The 20,984-nt window shown below is 32.4% G+C and overlaps 1 protein-coding gene across 11 annotated transcripts in view; it reads right to left on the bottom strand.

Annotated features, from left to right (window-relative positions):
- Positions 1 to 20,984, bottom strand: part of CACNA2D1 (calcium voltage-gated channel auxiliary subunit alpha2delta 1) — a 591,296-nt gene that overhangs the window by 58,220 nt on the left and 512,092 nt on the right. For 3 of the 11 annotated variants that reach the window (XM_066238142.1, XM_066238143.1, XM_066238146.1), the window contains exons 16-23: positions 18,729 to 18,806; positions 17,290 to 17,364; positions 16,935 to 17,009; positions 12,870 to 12,926; positions 8,716 to 8,787; positions 7,322 to 7,393; positions 4,647 to 4,708; positions 376 to 452 (exon numbers count right to left, since the gene is read on the bottom strand). In XM_066238142.1, the coding sequence (XP_066094239.1) occupies positions 376 to 452; positions 4,647 to 4,708; positions 7,322 to 7,393; positions 8,716 to 8,787; positions 12,870 to 12,926; positions 16,935 to 17,009; positions 17,290 to 17,364; positions 18,729 to 18,806 (568 nt within the window). Of the gene's footprint in view, positions 1 to 366; positions 453 to 4,646; positions 4,709 to 7,321; positions 7,394 to 8,715; positions 8,788 to 10,934; positions 11,091 to 12,869; positions 12,927 to 16,934; positions 17,010 to 17,289; positions 17,365 to 18,728; positions 18,807 to 20,984 lie in introns of those variants that run through there. The other 8 variants (XM_066238148.1, XM_066238149.1, XM_066238151.1 and 5 more) reach the window with 5 other exon arrangements.

The following is a 20,984-nucleotide window of genomic DNA, read 5'->3' as shown; positions in this document are numbered from 1 at the left end:
TTGCCAAACGCAATGAAAGAAAGCTTTACTAGCACAGTGCCGTGAATAGAGACACGTGGAACATTCTGTGTCAGCTAGCAGACCCTTCAAACAACAGCAACAGAGGAGCAGCACTGCAATGATTCTGTGAGCACAGAGCAAGGCAGGGACGGGTGGTGGGGACCGCAGTGAGACTGGAGTACCTGCTCATATTCTAACCACGTAGAATATTTCTTGTTCCTTGCATGTTTGGAATGGGTTAGAATCATTGCTGTAGATTTGGTAATAACAGCTACTAAAATGTATAAGCCTTGGGTATTCCAAAATCTAGACATCTTTAAACACCTAATACTAGATGATAACAGATAGACCCTGAGTCGCTTCCACAGTACTTACATCTGGCCTGAGTTATTGTTTCTTCTATTTTGGCTTTTATATAGTAAAAACTGTAGGTTGGTAATACCAAGGCCAAACTGCAATAGAAACAAGAGAAGCATAAACACAAACAAAAATGAAACATAACTTAAAAAAAAACATGTTAAATTCATGGAAAATCCCAAACTCTTCATCACGAGAAGGAAAAGACATATTACTTTGAGAGTAAAATGCATTCAGCTAATAGAGGACTTAGTGCGGTCTTGCCATCCTGAGTCATCCAGTCTCTACATTGTAGGGAATCAGGAGAGACATATGGAAAATAAGCTCCTAAGTATGCCCAAAAATTAGCAGAGAAAGAAATGTCACGGGTACTGTATTTCCATAAAGTATACTAAAACACTCAAGTGATGAAAAAGCTAGAATAATACTAGAGTATGTTTAAAGGAAGTAAATAAACAATGAATTATATATTAATACAATGCTAAAGTACTTTGTAGCAAATATATGCTATTAAAAATTACAAATGTATTATCATTTCTATTACACAATGTATATAATCATCAGAAATATATTCTTTTGAGAGGTTAAAAAAGCTATTTTAATACTCTAATCTTTAAACAAGTCTGCAAAGTATGTCAATGGGAAAATTCAAATTCCTTCATAGCACCAAGATTTCCTGCTCATCCCATTGGCTCTTACCCAATACGTCAAGTTCATTTATTGTGGATTTCCCATAGCAGTTGATAAACTGCTGTCAGATAAAAAAAGATATACAACTTGAGCTCAGCACTTGACTGGAGTCATGCAGCTATTCTAAGCTTACAGTAGAATACGTACGACCTGGAGGAGAGGAGCAGTACAAACCTTAAACCAACTTCAGAATGGTTTAAACTCAGGACAGACAAGGCTGTCTTCAAACCTTGTGTTAATGACTGAACAAAATACAAAGCTGACAGGCAGGTAACCTTACTACTATTTTGAAGTTGCCAATGAATAATACACATAATACATTAGAACTGTTATGTCAGAATATTTGAACTTTATGCAATTTCCAACAACACAACTGCATACAGGGTGGGGCAAAAGGAGGGTTACAATTTTGAGTACTTGAAACATGGAGTTTATTTTTGTATTATTATTTATTAACTATTGTTATTTTCCGTGCAAACAACTGTAAACCTACTTTTGCAGTACCCCATATATGTAATTCTTTTACTTTCACAACGGCTAATATACATGTGCAGGACATAATTAATTATTTAATATCCACATTTACAAATGACCTTTGCAATTCTTTGAATATAGAAAGGAAATTAAGAAGTAATGGGTACAAAAAATGAGGATATCTCAAATATTTTCAGTGCAACTATTTTCAAAAAGTGACGCTAGATTAATTTGACCAGTTGAGTCATTCAGCATTTGCCTTTAATATTTAATCTAAAATTTAGCAATGTACAGAAAAAGGTGTGCATATCAAGGCTCCTAAATATTTCTAGGCATTTTCAGGAGATCTTCTTTTAAATAAGCCAAGCCTCATATTTCACCGGCTTTTGGAATGAATGTCCATATTGTAATCTCATTACACATTTTTTTATGAACATACAGAACAGAAAAAGATACAAAATTCCATGTTTTCCTTCCTATCAATATATATGCTAAAAAATCATCCTATGAAGAATAAAAGAGCTAGGTTTATTTTCTACAATTTATGCAGTCAAGATAGCAAAATGGGTGATGCTTGTTACTTTCAGTTCCCAAATCTTCATCACTAAGTAATTCATAGACTGTCCTTATAAAGGTCAGAGAAATAAAATACTATGTAGATTTAATAAAAATCTCTACATTCATTTTATAATTAACTTCCTTTAAGTGGAGGAGGAGATTAAAATTAAAATAAGCTGTGCAATTAGCCCACAAGCGAGATGACCTTTCATGATCCACTTGCCATTTATAAAACGTAGAGCAGAATTACTAAGCATTTGAAGACTGTCACCTAAAAATTCCTCTCAAGGGAAATTAGAACATTTTTACTACCCTATCAGCATTTATTGCTAAGAGAAACTTCTAATTAAAACTGATAACATTATATCATGCGGGTACCACAGTGTCATTCCATAAGCTTATGTTACATCTCATGTACCATAAAAAATAGTGCAGAAAGTCATGAGAGACACAAAAGAAGTTGTATAATTGACACATTTAATATATATCTGGTCTAAAGTCTTAGGTTCTTATTCATGACTAACCTGTATCCACAGAAAAATATAGTTACACTTAATTTAATCATTCCCATCTTAAGGCAACAGATATTTCTTTAACCAATAGTAGATAAGATCTTTACCAACATTCCCAGTCAGGGATGCTCTCATAGACAGTGTTTGCTGTCCCTCTCCATATAGAACCAACAGACCAAAGCTGTTTTATTTTTTCCTAGGTAATAAAGTCTAGAAAGCCAGTGGCAAGCCAATGGATGGTAGAGCCCATATTTCTGTGACTCAGATAAACATGATTAACTAGTTAAGTGGAATATAACACTTTTTAACTAAACTCTTCATTAAAAATGAGAGAGAATCAGGCCCTGGCCAGTTGGCTCAGTGGTAGAGCATCAGCCTGGCGTGCAGGAGTCCCAGGTTCGATTCCCAGCCAGGGCACACAGGAGAAGCACCCATCTGCTTCTCCACCCCTCCCCCTCTCCTTCCTCTCTGTCTTTCTCTCTCTTCCCCTCCCGCAGCCAAGGCTCCATTGGAGCAAAGTTGGCCCGGGCACTGAGGATGGCTCTATGGCCTCTGCCTCAGGCGCTAGAATGGCTCTGGTTGTGACAGAGCAACGCCCCAGATGGGCAGAGCATCACCCCCTGATGGGCATTCCGGGTGGATCCCGATCAGCGTATGCGGGAGTCTGTCTGACTGCTTCTCCGTTTCCAACTTTGAAAGAATACAAAAAAAAAAAAAATGAGAGAGAATTTTATTAATACAATTACTATATTTCAATATGTGGTATCTAAATTATATCAAGGTTTAAGGAGACAAAAATCCCTAAGTAAAATTTGGTACCTCATTTATTAAATCAACATATGCCGGTTTTCTTCATTAAAGAGACAGGGTTCTAGGTCTCCTGTCTTGTTACACCTTTTGACAAGTTTATCCCCTCCCCCCAAAAAAGCAAATCTGTCAATAGGCATAAAAGAGAAAAATTAATGATTTGTGTATGTAACACAAAGATTAAATATATATCTAAAGAGATACCATGAGAGATAGAAATCAGTAGACACACACAAGTAAAATAATTAAACCTGTCATTCTGGTGTTTCTCATTAGGTTCAAAAGTATGCCAAACACAAAAAAGTGAGAAAGACTGGTACGTACTTGATCATGGTATCAATGTCTATGTTCTCTTCTATATCTACTCTGCAAGCCCTCCTCAGACACCAACAGCAACAGCTTCCTATGAAAACACCACCACAGCCCTAGGGAAGTTCCCAGCACCCTAAGCTCCCCTCAAAGGTTATGTGTATGTTGAGCGGGGTTGTTAAGGAATAGCTGAGTCTACCACCAGCTATTAATAAAAAGTCCTTCAGACTTGAAGATTTCAATGGAAGTTTGGATCCCATTCTTTGCATTTGATAAAATGAGACAAATTGAAAATCCTAATCTTTAATTCTATAAATATCTATAGAATGTCTATGAGCTGTCATTGTCTCATGAACTGGGCATCCAAAAGTAAATAAAGTAGGCGACAATGTTAGAGTCTAAGGGTTCTAATCTAAGGGTTAGAAGCGTACAGTGTTATTCTATCCAATTTTCCAAGGATTAGGATATTACAAAACTGCTACTCATGGGGGTAAATTATATCAACTGAGCATTGTATATCAGATTATATTACAATGTAATGAATTTTATTTTTAAGTTAACTAACAACCAAAAACATGAGTAATGTAACTAATTTAAAAGATCAGAGAGGTGATAACTACAAAGTAAGAGCATATTTACAACACATTGTTACTATCATACATACACAAAACATCAAATATATTTATATCACATATAGTTTCATTTCTAAATAATATAGTCCTAGCTTTTCTCTATATTTTCCATAAAAAAAGAAGAACATACAACTTTAAACATTTTAATGTTGGAAAAGGTAACATTTTAATTTTAGTTACACTGAAAATAACTTATGAAAATGCAAACCCTTAATATTCATCCATTGGAAAATGGCTACTAAAATATGTGGAAGACACTGAACTGAATACTCCTTCAGTCAATATACATATAAATATGGTCAATTACCTATAATCTGTGCCATTGACGGGAGTCCATGTATATGTCCTGTTTCCTTTGTCAATATATCGCTAGGAAAAAAGTTTGGCATGGTTATTTTGTTCTATGTAAATTCACATGAAGTACAGAACATTAGGATCTATTTACAAATGTGGTGATCATTTAACACGCTTCTTAAAAAATGTCTGATCTATTTTATAATATATATTCTGTTAGTGTTATATGTATGAGTAAGGCAAATATTAGGACAAAGATGAAAACCTATATGATAAATTTTAAGGATTTACAAGTATAAAATCTCAGTAATTTATGCCAAGTTTTAACCCAAAGTCTTTGAAAACATTTCTGAAAAATGAATTTTAATAATCTAATAGGACTATGAAATGTTAGGATAAGGCTTGAAGTATGATTAAGAGAAATAGGGACTATCAGGAAATTAATGCAGTCAATGTGTCTTGATCCAAATATATGATCAGCATATTACTGTTCATATTAAACCACTATTATAGTTTTATCTACCATAAGAGACTAACTACTCAGCATCATGAAGGTTGAAAAAACAACTTTATCTACCAGAGAAGAGAAGGGTTAAATAACTTCATGATATAGAATCTTTCATATATAGCTGCTGAGCAACAGTAAAGAAATTATTATTCTTTTTGTCATTGCATATAGTGATGACACATTTTTATCTTTTAATTTCTTTTAGTTGTCTCTAGCACCCTCACTCAAATAGTAACATTCACTGAAGTATTACTTGAAGATAGGCAATATATTATACCAAGCACTTTGCAGTCACTGCCCCATTTAATCAACCCCCAGGAAATAGATACTATTATTTTCCACAAATTATTGATAAAGAAATAAGTCTTAAAGGGAACTTCAATTGTAAGGATGAAAGAAAATGTATGATGCCAAACTCATCACTTAGCAACTACACAATATTGCTTCTATGCATCAAACATCACTATGGTTTTATTTATGTGAGCACAGAATAGAAGAAGGGAGGACAGGAGTCCTCAGAAAGTTTTTTGGACTAGTAAAAATTTTTTAAAGAATTTTGAAAAATGATGTTTACATATTTGTTATTACTCAAAAAACATGGCAAACTAGTGTTGTTCAGCAAGTAATAAAAATATTATCTAATTAAGAAAATATATAAGATAATTTTTTTTACTAGCAGTAATAGGAAAATTCTATAGGTAAATATCAGTCAAAAAGAATTTACAGTAAATTAAGGATGAAAATATCAAAGTGACTTAATAGAAAGAAAACTGATTATGTAATTTGAGAAAAAAGTGTGGAAGTCAGAATTGTGGTTGGTGGAACAACATAAAGAACTTAGCGGAACTGGTTAATGGTGAACATCTCTCCTCTAAATGCGGGGTAAACAGCACAGCTGAAGTCTGAGTAAATAAAACTGAACTTTAAACAAAGACTGAAATTGATATATACCTCCAGTTGTGTTTTTGTAATAGGGGTTCCTACTGATACTAAAATAAGAAAAGCCACATGCAAATGAAAGATCATATTTAGATCTTAGATCCATTTTAGGAGTAGATCTGCTGAGGAATTGGAGAAATGTCACATTTAAAAACAGATGATATAAAGCTTAAATTAAATTTCCAGGCTCAAAAGCTTCTAAGCTCTGTATATGTTTTCAAATACTCAAATATATGAATGTGTATTTAATCCACATGTGACTGAAGATAGACATACTCTCATTTAAAAGTTCTTCCATGTTAATGAAATAATAATAAACAATAGAAATTTATTAAATATTTGTAACAGTGATTTATGGGTGTAGTTGCTATTTTCTGATTTAATTTCAGATTTAAATGCATGAAAATTATAATATAAAGTGCATAAACAGTATACTAATATGTTAAGCCAGAAACAAACAAAACATTTTAAAACGTAAATATTTAATACATGGAATGCAATAATTAAAACATCTGCATTAAATTGTGCTTTCTTTCTTATGATAAAGAATGAAGGCATAAAATATGATTTTCAAGAACATATTATTAATATAAGAATACATCAAGAAACCCAAAGCGACATTTTTTTAAAAATTTTTTTCTTTAAATTTTTTATTTATTCATTTTAAAGAGAAGAGGGAGAGACAGAGAGGAGAGACAGAGAGAGAGAAGAGGAGCTGGAAGCATCAACTCCCATATGTGCCTTGACCAGGCACGCCCAGGGTTTCGAACCAGCAACCTCAGCATTTCCAGGTCAAGGCTTTATCTACTGCGCCACCACAGGTCAGGCCAAAGCAACATTATTTTATAAAAATTAAAGAGTTAAAAATCTTATTGAAACTATCCCTCCAGCAAAGAGAAGTGCCTTAAAATGTTTTTGTTTCCTATACTTGAGTTGTGGTGGTGCAGTGGATAGAGCATTGGCCTGTAACACTAAAGTTGTGGGTTGAAACCCAGACTTGCCTGGTCAAGGCACATACCAGAGGCAATCAATAAATAACTGAAGTAGCTATGACTTTATTCCATCTCTCTTTCGCCCTCTCTCTAAAATCAATAAATAAAATCTTTAAATTAGTTTTTGTTTACTAGAGACATCCTGTTTTATAAATAAATATTGCTCTAATAGAAAAGAAAGACAAACTACCAATATCAATTATTATTAACATGTTATTTTTATAAGAATAAACCTGACTTAATTCTTACCTCATCTTGAGATTTAACCAGAGTTCTGAATGTTCTTTCTCCACTTTCTCCATCTATCATTTTATGGCGAATCTAAGAAAAATTGAAAAATTACTTTTTTGAAAGTACTCAATTGACCTCCCAAAGTACGATTATTAAACTGTCTTGTTTCAGAACAAATTGAATAAAATGGATTGGTTTCTCTAGTAGTTGCAGCTTTTCTCTGGGAATATTATTTTTAAATCTACTATATTATAGTCACTTTACATTAGTAAAATAAAAAGAAAAAACAAGAATATTCTTAACAAAATATTTTCAACCAGTCATTAATTTTTGAAATGTAATCACCAAAATAGTGGTTAATTATTTTATAGGATTAAGTAAGGAGAATCAGATTTAGAGGGGTTAAATAATAATTAGAGTTACAGTGGCATGACAGTTCAAAGACTAAGCTCCTTATTATTACATGATCCTACTCTGTCATGTCAGAACACTTCCTAACAAATGTTTTTAATCACCTAAAACCCCAGAGCTATGTCTTGGCCTAGAATAATTATAATAAATACATAAATTCTATTATACAATGAGAAAATAAATGTGTAAAATATATAGAGCAAGTACAAATTAAAACACACTTTGACAAGTTAAAAGAAATATGGTAGCCTTTGCATAGATAAGAGAAGGAGCTAATCCACCTGAAAGAATCTTTAAAATCTCTGCCCTGGTTTGCAAGAGCCTAGTTCAAAACCTGGTTCTGCTACTTACTAGCTGAGCAACAGGAAAGCACTATTTAACTTCTTTGTACCTCAAATGTATCAACACTACAACAGATATAATAATAATATTAATAATACCCACTTTCAAAGGCTCTTGAGATTCCATGACTGACATATAATCATGTATTGAAAGAATATTATTATTATTATGAATGATTATCCCTATCCTGATGGAAGACCCTCTCAGAGAAAGTGATATGCAATTTTGGTTTTGAGATAAAAAATTTTCTGAGTACAGAGTACTGAGACAGAATGTCAGCCTCTGTACACATGTTGCTCATTAAGTAGTTGAGTGTTTAGCTGCCCTCCAACTTTTCTTTCAACTCTATAGCAACATCTCCTACATATGTTTTTAATGCAATTTACAAGTTTCATTTGTACTGAAATACTTAAAATATCTCTAACTATGGAATAAGAAAGAAACAAATTTAGGTCACAACCAACTTAAAATATTTATTTATTTTGATTGATCATTTGGATGAGCAAACTCAGGCCCTAGAATTAAAAACAAGAAAACCTCCAATCTGTGTCTGCAGAACCTACGAGAACACCCAACACAATGAAGCAGCTTAACAGACACTGCTGGGCGATTCCAGCCTTTGACCAAGGTTCTTGCTCATGCCTACTGATTACACTCACCTCCACTTTAATTTCATTTTCTAATTCTGCGTCAAGAAAATCCAAAGTGACTGGCTCCTGAGATTTGGGGTTCTACACAGAAAACAATAATTAAGCATATGTGACATTGCAAAATGATGTCATACAGAGAATAATTCAATTAATATATAAATATAAAATTTATCTGTAAAAGTTACTTACCTAAGGTATAATATACAGCTGACAAAAATCATTACATAAAAGTATAGTCTTTCATCTACCTATCTATCTATTGGTAGATAGATTTAATATCTATACTTTTCTCTACCAATAGATAAATAGATACCGATATCTATAGGTAAATAGATAGATACCAATAGATCTAGTGATAGACAGATGATAGCTAGCTAGATAAATAGATAGATATGAAATAACAAATAGTCCAGGAATTTGAGCTTTAAGTGCCGCAAATTTCAATTAATAGCCAGCTGAAGACAGTCTCATTTTGAGTGCTGTGTTAGACACTACATTTAGACCTACAAGTTCTGGGGGAATATAACTTTTGAAGATACACTCACAACTTTTTTCTTCAATTAGGAACAAAAGGAGCAACATATAGCCAGGTGGATAACATATTTATCAATAAAACAAGGGAAATATATAAATAATATAATTTCTTATTTGGATCTCTAAAGAAATAAATTATAAGAAGAAAAAAGTTTGTAAATTATGTTTGAATTTGCTAAGCAAAACAAACTCTTCTAAATGTACTCTTCCTTCTTAAAATGTATAAAGATGCAAGTTTGCTTCACATATTTGAATCTCAAAAATTTATTTTTTAATAAATGAGATTAAGTACTTTTATAAGATAAAATTTGTGATTAAGTAATAAGGATTTCAATAAAGATTACCTATTGTAATTAAAGTCTAACTAGAATTATAACCCCTGGGTTCATTAAATACTGTTCCCTGCTTTAGCATTTCCTACTGCTACTTCCTGCTGATATCTAACAATAAATAAAATTCATTATGGAATCAGGAAGATTCTTTACTTATTTATATAAACATATATAATTAAATGTTAGCCTCATATGACCTTTTAAAAGCTTCTCAGTTACAAAATGAGAACTTATTGAACTATTTGATAAACTATTTGATTGTCTTATAATACTTGCTAAGTAATGTAACATGGCATAGTAAAATCCCAAAGTTCACTATAACAATAAAATCATATAAAGTTGTCTATACTTTTACAGTTGCAAAATTTTAGAAACGGGATATTTAATGTTTAATAAAATACTATTAAACTATGATAACTAATTAGGTAAAAGTAATAAATACATATGATATTGTATTAGTGCAAGGTTATGGGAATTTTAATAATTTCAGCCTCACAGATACTTCTAAAGTATATTCAGATCATAACTATTTTAAACACTGTTTTAGGAGGACTAACAACCCAACACAGTAACAATAATTAAAATGTATTGAAATCACAATACCATATTTATCACAAATGATAAGTACATGTGGCATGTATTAATTTATAATTATAACAAAACGAGTAACTCCATTTAAACAATGAAAATTTATGATTCCCATGGCTTTTGATGAATTAGGATTGTTAAAGGCAAATTTACAAAAATCTTATCTGTGTCTGGCAGTTTAATTAAAAAAATATTTACTGCCTTTGAACTCAATATTTAGAATAAGAAGATTCTAGTATACTGAAAATAAGTATTAGATTATTTAATACTGCCCATTGCTTGGACAGCATCTTACTGACTTAGAAATGTATCATATTTCATAAGAAGAAAATAAAATCAGTATTGAAAACAATTCTACTCCTTTACCTAAAGAAGCAAAACTGAAAAAGTCTCTAATAAAAGGATATTCTAAAGTTGACAGGATTATTCAGAATTGCTTATTTAAAAAAATTATCTTCACACAAATACCATCAAACCAGCATTAAAATTTTAATAAACTCACTGCAAAACAAAGTCAAAATAATCCAAACATAAATAAGAATATTAGCTTACATGCAATGGATAATGCATACATAACCAGACCCAGACAGCATGCATGGAGGAGCCATGACCAGGAAGAAGGGGCAATATGAAGATGATGTCCCAATCCAACATATAAAGACACAGAGAAGAAAATGAAATCATAAAAAAAAAGTCAATGAATAGTTTTTACTTTTTAAATGGCAACCTAGCTGACCAATTTTTAAAAGACCCATCTTAGGCACAGTGATTGAAAAATGAAAAAGAATCTTCGCAAAGCACCAGGAGAGGCTTGAGAACTTGAACCGAGTTCCTCCACTCCCAGTTCTTGTGGTCGATATTTTAAATATCTAACGTTTCTCATATGTAAAATCTGAATATCAGCTGATAACAACCATGTAATTTGTGGAACTAAAATAAATGGCAATATTATTAACAAATTTTAAATTAAACTAATTAGTAGTTAGTATTATTAATAATATTACATACATCGTTCAAAAAAAATATTCCCAAAATTCAGTGTGGTTGCTAGTTTGCCATTTGCAGATTACTTAAATGTAAACAAAAATAAAACAAGCCACTTTGCAGATTGTTTATTTTTAAATTATATATCATATTTACATGCAATATATGAAAGTACTATAAAAATAAGAATTTACTAAGGTGGACATGACAGCTAAGATAGAAAGAAACATGCAAGAAGAGTAACAGAAAACAATTTATTACATCAAAAAAGATATAAGTATAATTTTAACCTCCATAGGAATCATAAAAGATATAAAGACTAATGTAACAACATGAAATTCAAATTGTCGGGGAATTCCAGAGCTAGAAGGGAACTGAAGCTACCTATCCAGTGCTCTCTACTTTATAACAACCTGGATTAGTTTAAAAACTCATCAGAAGCCTGGATTCCATCTCTAGCAAAATGGAGCCTGAAATGGACATATACTTAATTTCCTAGGCAGCTATACTATGTGGGGTAGAAAACAACCATTAGTTCAATCCTCCTACATTCTAGGTGAAAATACTGAAGTACTATAGGGTTTAGTGAATTATTCAAGTTTATAGTACTGGCTATAAGTAGATCCAAACTAAAACTCTGTTCTACTAATTCATAGCTTAATTATTTCTTCTTAATATCGTATTACTCTCCATTACAGATGCACCTTGACTTATGATGGGGTTAAGTCCCAATGTGCCCATCATAAATTGAAAATGCATTTAATACACCTACCCTACCCAATATCATAGCTTCAGCAAGCCCATTTCGGATGTGCTCAGAACACTTACCATTGCCCAGCATCATGAAAGAGTATCCTAACACATATTGCTAGCCCGGGAAAGATCAAAATTCAAAATTGGAAGCATCATTTCCTCTAAATGCATATTGCTTTTGCACGGTTGTAAAGTTGAAAAATTGTAAGCCAAACCATCAAATGTTGGGAACTATCTGTATTATGTCACCACTGTCTTTTCTAAGAAATAATAACCTTACATATAATAAGTTAAGTCACATTGAACTTTCTTTACAATTCTTTTACTAAACTGCACTATACTGCAGGAAGCATCCTCTTACATTAATTATTTTTAGGATACTTAAAGAAACATGTATACATTAATAAAATTTACATTTAGTTGTCAATAGAGAAAAAATTTTGGAATGAGTTTGCCAAGCAATAACAATTCCCAATGTTGATTTGAAATTTTTGACATCTTTAATTAGCTAAAGGAGAATTTCTTTAACTTCTAAATATATGCATTTAGAAATTAAAAAGAAAATGTTTGGATTAAATTGTATGACTTACAGAAACTACCACGTCAGAATTGTTTTTTATTTCCACTTACAAGTTAATTTTACAAACAAATGGTTAGGGTTACATGGATTTGACACTAATTTCACAAGATTTAATAAATGTATTTTTAGAAGCCATTTGATTATGATTATGCTGATTGTTAACATCATTATTACATAATTTGCTAGCAATTTTTAGTTAGCCAGTGCAGACCCTCTGCCATCATTAATAACAATTTTGCTCCAGCTTCTTGAGAAATGATGCTTATCTCCATCTCATGCTCTGAAGCTTGATGTCAGCAAAGGCGGTATTAATCATAGGCTTTTAGAAAAAGAAGCTTAATTTCAACTCCGATTTAGCAAATTTGAAGGCACTGCTAACTTCATTCAGTTACCTGAACATTGGGTCTCCTTTTTCTTAAGTTAATTGTTGACATACCTACACCAATAGGCTAAAGCAACAGAAAGATAATAATTCATCATACTACATCTCAACACAGTCAAGGGTTCTATCCTATAATCAATTATGGTCATATATTGCCTTGATCATAAACAGATATCATAGAGTTTATAAAGAGAAAATAAATAAGTATAAAAATATTTTTAGTAAATAAAAAATGTTTAGTAAGAATACACAATTCTTTTAGCAAAATGACTTAATATTCTTTTTTTCTAGAATAAAAGTAAAGATTTTTCCAATTTTTATGCTGATTAAAAAATAAAAAAATATAGTATTTATATAATTCAAATGTGTTAAAATATAAATATTATAGGATACTAAAAGTCTGAATCTTAAACCTTTAAAATTATGCCTTTGTCTTCTCAAGTGATATCAAATATTATATATGTGGAACCACTATAATGGAGAATTCAGTCATAACCCTATAGATTTATTTTAAATATTGACTTCTGAAACATAGAGTATGCATATTTTTCTTTACAATAAATATTTCTTAAGACTTAGCAAAATGAGATATCTAATACGTTCACCTAATCTGATTATTTCAATGAAACAAAATGGAAAAATAATTAAAATAAATTTCAAAATAAAACAGAAGACATAAAATTAGAGTTTGACCTTGTTATATAATTATAGGTACTATAGAACATCATTTTCCTTTTTTCTATTGGTGCATTGCTGATGAAAGAATAATAATTAATTTTGTTAATATACCTGCTGTTACATATTGGTCCTTTGTATTTGACCATTTCTAAAACAAATGTCTTACACACTTTACCATCCTTTTATGAGTTTCTTGTATCTATCTGTATAGCATACACCCTCATCCACAAAATAAAAATGATGATGTGTAACTTGTTCATAATGAGAATTCACAAGCATGAATTTGAGAAACATGAATATAATGATTATTCAACAATATTTATTTTTAGTTGTTTCTAATTTTTCTGAATGTCATTTTGTTCCATACTTGGTTTTAATAATTTTTTATATAACAATATAATAAGTTAATATAATCCTGAAAGAAAATTACCTGGCATACCTGGGCTATAAGAATTTCTATGGAATTTATATTTTCTTTGTAATTTTATAAATTTTAGCAAATTATTTCAAATATAAGCCAAATATATGTTAACAACATTCAAATAATAATAAAATATTTTTGGTAGAGCATCGGCCTGGTGTGTGGAAGTCCCAGGTTTGATTCCCGACCAGGGCACACAGGGAGGCGCCCATCTGCTTCTCCACCCCTCCCCCTCTCCTTCCTCTCTGTCTTTCTCTCTCTTCCCCTCCCGCAGCCAAGGCTCCATTGGAGCAAAAGATCGCCCGGGCGCTGGGGATGGTTCCTTGGCATCTGCCCCAGGCACCAGAGTGGCTCTGGTTGCGACAGAGCGACACCCCGGAGGGGCAGAGCATCGCCCCCTGGTGGGCAGAGCGTCACCCCCTGGTGGGCGTGCCGGGTGGATCCCGGTTGGGCGCATGCGGGAGTCTGTCTGACTGCCTCCCGTTTCCAGCTTCAGAAAAATATAAATAAATAAATAAATAAATAAATAAATAAATAAATAAATAAAATATTTTGTACATAACTACTGTTTATTAGTAGAAAAATACAAAAAAGGAGAAAATCTTTATAAAATTACTAGGTTTATTTAATGGGTTTTTATATACTATATTTCATATGTGCATTATTCTTATTATTCTTTTTTATTAGTTTGTCTATTATATATTTTAGTTCTTTTGGGGAAGGATTAAGACCTACAATTTTAAAAATAGGGATCCTTCAGTACATTACATTGTTACTGTTTTTAAATTACTTTAACAATTTAAAATATACTGGAAGTATAAAAAACAAAATTAATATCACACATTTCTTAAATCTTAAAAAGATAAAAATGTTCAACTATGCAACCTCATAGACTGTTTAGCCAATCACAAATGATTCTATTAAGCCCTGGCCGGTTGGCTCAGCGGTAGAGCGTCGGCCTAGCGTGCGGAGGACCCGGGTCCGATTCCCGGCCAGGGCACATGGGAGAAGCGCCCATTTGCTTCTCCACCCCTCCGCCGCGCCTTCCTCTCTGTCTCTCTCTTCCCCTCCCGCAGCCAAGGCTCCATTGGAGCAAAGATGGCCCGGGCGCTGGGGATGGCTCTGTGGCCTCTGCCCCAGGCGCTGGAGTGGCTCGGGTCGCAACATGGCGACACCCAGGAGGGTCGCAACATGGCGACGCCCAGGATGGGCAGAGCATCGCCCCCTGGTGGGCAGAGCGTCGCCCCTGGTGGGCGTGCCGGGTGGATCCCGGTCCGGCGCATGCGGGAGTCTGTCTGACTGTCTCTCCCTGTTTCCAGCTTCAGAAAAATGCAAAAAAAAAAAAAAAAAAAAAAAAAAAAAAAAAAGATTCTATTAAAAAGAATTAAACATGACATGTTTATAAAGAATTCTGATAGACTAAGAGTCAGATGAAAAATGCCTATACCACATGTTTAATAAAATAACAACGCTAAAAATAATGCAGCGAGTGAGAAGCTATATTTGATTGCAAATACTTAGATCATGGTGAACTGTTTGTAAATAAGTTCCAAAGTGAGAAAAATTAGAATAGATATTAACTGTAACCATTTTTATGCTTTTGCATGCCATGTCAATGGTTCTTAATTATTGTTGACTTGAACAATATTTAAACGATTCAACTTTATGAGTGTGTATGTGAGTGTTTGCACATAGTTCTGTATGTCCTAAAATATTACTATTGTTAAATATTCAAGACTGGGGAAAAGAAGGTAGTATGCCTAAGTCTACATCTATTTCCCTCAAGCATGACTTAAAGTATCTTCAGGATTATTGCCAAAGTTAACAGCTTAAATAAGCTTATAACATTTAATTATAAGGTTCACCAGCTTTGGTCGATTGGCTTAGCAGTAGCATGTCAGCTGGGCATGAGGCAATCCCGGTTCGATTCTGCTCAGGGCACACAGGCGAAGCAACCATCTGCTTCTCCACCCCTCACCCCCCCCCACCCTCGTTCTCACACTCCTCCCTCCTCCCTTCCCACAGCCATGGCTCAAATGGTTCAAGCAGTTTGGCCCCAGGTATTGGCTCTATGGCCTCGCCTCAGGTGCTGAAATAGCTTGGTTGCTGAGCAACAGAGCAGTGGACCCAGATGGGCAGAGCATCGCCCTGTAGAGGGCTTGCCAAGTAGATCTCCATCCTAGTGCTTGTAGGAGTCTCTCTCTGCCTCCCTGTCTCCCTGCTTTTCACTTAATAAAAAAAGAAAGAAAAATAAAAAGAAAATGGTTTTACCAATTTTTATTTCTAAATAAATAAATTTCACCCTACCTGTGAGCACTAATTAAAAATAAAAGTGAAATCAGTTGGATGAGATCTTTAAGAAAATATTTTATATCTTAGAAAAATAGACATAAAGATTGAGATAAAATGATTATCTGTGGAATTTTATCACTTCCTAATAACTCACTGATTGATAAACACTTTCCATTTTTGAAGCCCATCCCATGGAGTTTTACTTGTTGAATTGGATACATATTTTTACAAGTCTGTTCAAAAGTAGAAAAAGAAAAAACATGCTGGGAGAAGAACAGGAGAGTGAGGCATTACCACTACGAAAAGAGTAATAGAAAACGTGGCCTTTGCACTGAGGAACACTCCTTGTATTTATCAGGTTCTCATGGGGTGGGGCAATCTCCTTCACTAGCTTACAGCCTTAAACAAAGTCCCAGATGGAATGTGTGGGACTGAAGCACAGGTGCTGATAATGACTGCCTTTGAGATAAGAATATTGATTAGCTAAATATTGGGTAGAGAAAAAAAGTGCTTTCATACTTTTATATATTTTAAACTGTGGTCTAGTCATCTATTAACATTACGGACATAATAATGTTCCTTTCTATTTAGTGCTATGTGGTGGATTTTAAAATGGCAAACCTATTAAAAACATGAATCATTAATTTTACAAGTCATTAATCACTAAACAAATTATATACATACCTTTGGCTGAAGATTTGGATGTAATAAAACATAACCATTAGGATCAATTGCAAAATAATAGCCATTGGGGCACAGCTAGAAACAAACAATAACAACAACAAAAAAAAAAACATTTAGATAGAGATCTCTAGGTCACAATCAATAATACTCATTTATTTAAACTAATCTTAAATATACTCTTTAGCATGGAGAAGGATAAGGCATCTTTACTTTTTATTTTAAGGATCCTTTAACATTTAGTTCCTTTGCTAATATAACTGCACATAATTTTTAAGTTACTTAATGCTTTGTGGACAAGATAAATTAGCAGAGTCTTAAAATGGAAAAGATACCAAAAAGGTAAATGGCTTCTTACTGTAAAACGTGGTGTTAGTCTTTTAATATCTTCCAGAGACACATCAATTCCCATCACACCAAGAATCAGCTGGTTCTGTAAGATGGAAAAAAGGTAGTATGTTTTATATCAAATTTTTACATATTTCTACACAATTATTATATTATTTATCCCTTTGCTTGATATTGGTTGTATGCCATACTAGCTCAAATTATATACATGTTTATATACATACACATATACATACATATATATATCTTTATATATGGGTGGAACATTTTTGGAATCAATTTACAATGATTCTCAGCTTTGACTGTTTTTCCACAATTTTATCACTTATTATTTAGCTTAAAAATAAACTCTTAATGATGGAAGTTAAAAAATTTTAAATATATGAAAATTTTTATTTGATATTTCTTGTACTCATTACCCCTTGTACATAAATTTATTGCTACTATACAGTTGGCAGCTGTAACTTTGTGTGTTTATGTATGTGAATATAGACTGACTTTATGGTGTACTGATATTAAGAAATCACAAAAATGCACCTGGGCTGTGGTGGTGCAGTGGATAAAGTGTCGACCTGGAATGATGAGGTTGCCAGTTTGAAACCCCAAGCTTGCTGGGTCAAGACACATAAACATTTTAAAATAAACAGGAAATAAATGTCCTCAAATCAAGAATGTCAATGAAACTGCAAAATGAACATTTAGTATTCTCTGGCATTCCTAAATTTCTTTTGATGCAAGCTAAGAAATGGGAATGCAGCCCAACTTTTAAATAAAAAGTATTTAAATAAATAAATGGACATTAACAAGTACAAAGTAGCATATTTTCAAAACTTTCAGAACTTTAAGGGGGTAACATTTTATTGCATTGACAATATACTAGTGCTATAGAAATAAAAATTTTTTAGGAAACCTAAGTATTTTTCCTCAACGTTAAGATAGAAAAAAAAAGAGAACTATTTGTTTAAATTAGACCTTTTATGCTACATGATTATTTAAAAAGCAAAACAAAAAACCCCACAATTGTTTGAATGGGAGTTGGAGGAGGAATAACTCATTAAAGATATACTACCTATGTATATCTGATACAACATCACCATGGTTTTTTGAGTTTTCTTTCTGAACTCCATGAATATCTTAGATGCATTTTAAAAATGTGCATCCAACAGTATTACCCATTTATCATGAAATTACTCCCAGAGTCTGAACTTGTGTTCTCATGGGTCAGAGTTAAATAGAGTCAAGTTGAATCTTGTCTCTGGGGAAACAGAGAACTTGACCTGCGTTTCCTTTTTCCCAGGTGGTTATCACATCAACAGCTGTTGCCTTTACTTCCGGCCTCACAGACAGTTACACTCTATGTACATCCTTATAGATATATCTTATCCACACTGAGCTCCAACGTCATAGTTTATCATTTATTATTCTTAATTCAATCAATTAACTTTTAACCTTTAAGTTTGTCTTATTTTCAACTTGGCCGGTTATATTGAAGACCGGAAGAGTTCCAGTAATGACAAGTCCCAGTTCCTAAAAATAGATTCAGAGAGAAAAAGCAAATTAAAATTATAATTTAAACTGTCATACTGTATTAGTCTTTGATATTTGACAGTGCATTTTATACTCTATAAAACTAGTAATACATTTTGAAAGATTATTTTTCATAAAAAATCAATGAAAATGTCTTAGATATCATCAAGATCTATTAGGCAGCTATCAAAGCATGCAACATCTAAATATTACTCTACAAGAATGTTACAATTAACTTAAAATGTGAAAAATAACTGACATTAAACATTTCAGTAATCCTACTCCTCCACTCTTTTCTTCATGGTTATAGTTTACACCTAACATCAGAGGCCTCCGTGAGTAGAGTGATACTAAAATATTACATACTTCAAACAATTCGTTTACCTACTTTGTTGTAACTTCATTCTTAATTTTTTCATGCCCAAGTCCCAAGGCTCCATGCTAAATCACAAATGTGTAGCAGAATAGCATTATGAATTATAAACATATTATTGACACTACATTTCTGGGATATTCTTGGTAAACACTATGATGTTCAAAAGAAGCAATGTTGCTTCTAAATATCCTCCAAAATAAAGACCAATTTTTGAAAAAGTGTAATGATGTAGACAAAATAAAACTTCAAGTATCAAATATGAAAGGCTAGTTATGAAGTAGTTTAGTATAACAATAATAAATCAGTCTTTAGATAAAGTCATATATTATATGAATCCATGAATCGGTCCAAAGGCACGATTTTCAAGTCAGAGGCTGACTTTTCTTTATTACTGCCATCTGCAGCAATATACTATATACTAATATATAATACACTATTATATATTATATATATATATACTATTTCATGTCAAATACCATTTTTAACAAAATCACTTATTAAATAATTTTTAAATTGTTGAAAATATTAAATTTGCTAAGCTGAGAAAATAATGAATGATGTTTGTTTAAAATATTGGTTGGAATCATCTTGTGAATAATAACCCTAAATCTAACTCTTCTGACCCCAGGTCTCATTTCAGAAATGGTACGGTCTTACAGAGAAAATATCTTAGGCTATGGTTTAAATTGTGCATTTGTGAAGCACAAGAACAATGGAAACTGCATCAACTGAGGAAGAGCAGAGAAGCTTTCAGCAGAACAACTTCCAAATTTTTGAGACAAATAAAATTAAGAAAACGACTACACATAATTGAGCACGTGATGATACACAAATTAGCTTTCTATTTAGTCCTAAGCAAGAACATCTGACAATAAAATATCCTTAATTAATTATGCAAATATTCACAATGAAAATGTTTTGCCTCGATAAAGTCAAGATTACTGATGATTCATAAAACTAGTGCCGAAAAGATAATTCATTGAAGATTCCTTTGGCAAACTTTCTATTTGAGTTATAATGTATATGGACAGTTTTATACATGCTAGTATAAGGTAAGGTATATATGGATATAATCTTTTTCTTTGGATCACTTTTGCATTTGTATATAATAGCATAATTGGCTTATAAATATTATAATGTGTTCTATAATGAGATACTATACCGATATATTAAATATATTTATGGATAAACTCAATGGTGTCCAACTTCCATTTTTTCCCTCATTTACCAAAAAATTAAAAAATTTTATAGTTCTCAGCACTGTATAGTTGCAAGAGAATAAAAAGGAGAAATAAGATTTCTGTTCTGGAATATTTGATATTTGTTTTCTAGAGCCTAGTTCTTTTTTTTAATCTCTCTTTTTTATACAAAACACCTTACTTTATCTCGCAAATATAATGACCTTCCACAATATTGTCCCATTCTTGTCACCATCTTTATGTCCCATTATCTCCAAAAGTGACTGAGGAATCATCCTTCAATAGAAATAGCACCTGAGCAACTTTCACACTGTACTCACTCCGTGTGGTTCTCTGTTCATCACCAATTACAGAAACCTTACCTGGGGTGATAAATCAGCTAACATGTCACCATCTTTTAACCTTACCCTACTCCAACCCCCATTGTATGGCTTCTTTCTTCTGAATTTCCAGAGATCTTTTTGTTTGCTCATTCTGGTTATTATATTTTGTCTTGGAATATTTTCACCTTTTTCTTCTTAACATAACTGTTATTTTGACTAGCATATGCTTTGAATTTGCTATGTGGAAATTATAAACAAAAATTAGAAATAAAAGATGGGT

The sequence above is a fragment of the Saccopteryx bilineata genome, chromosome 7, assembly GCF_036850765.1.
Source record: "Saccopteryx bilineata isolate mSacBil1 chromosome 7, mSacBil1_pri_phased_curated, whole genome shotgun sequence".
Classification (NCBI taxonomy): Eukaryota; Metazoa; Chordata; class Mammalia; order Chiroptera; family Emballonuridae; genus Saccopteryx; species Saccopteryx bilineata.
The sequence above is the reverse complement of the archived record's forward strand: the minus strand, read 5'-3'. Positions and strand labels throughout refer to the sequence as shown.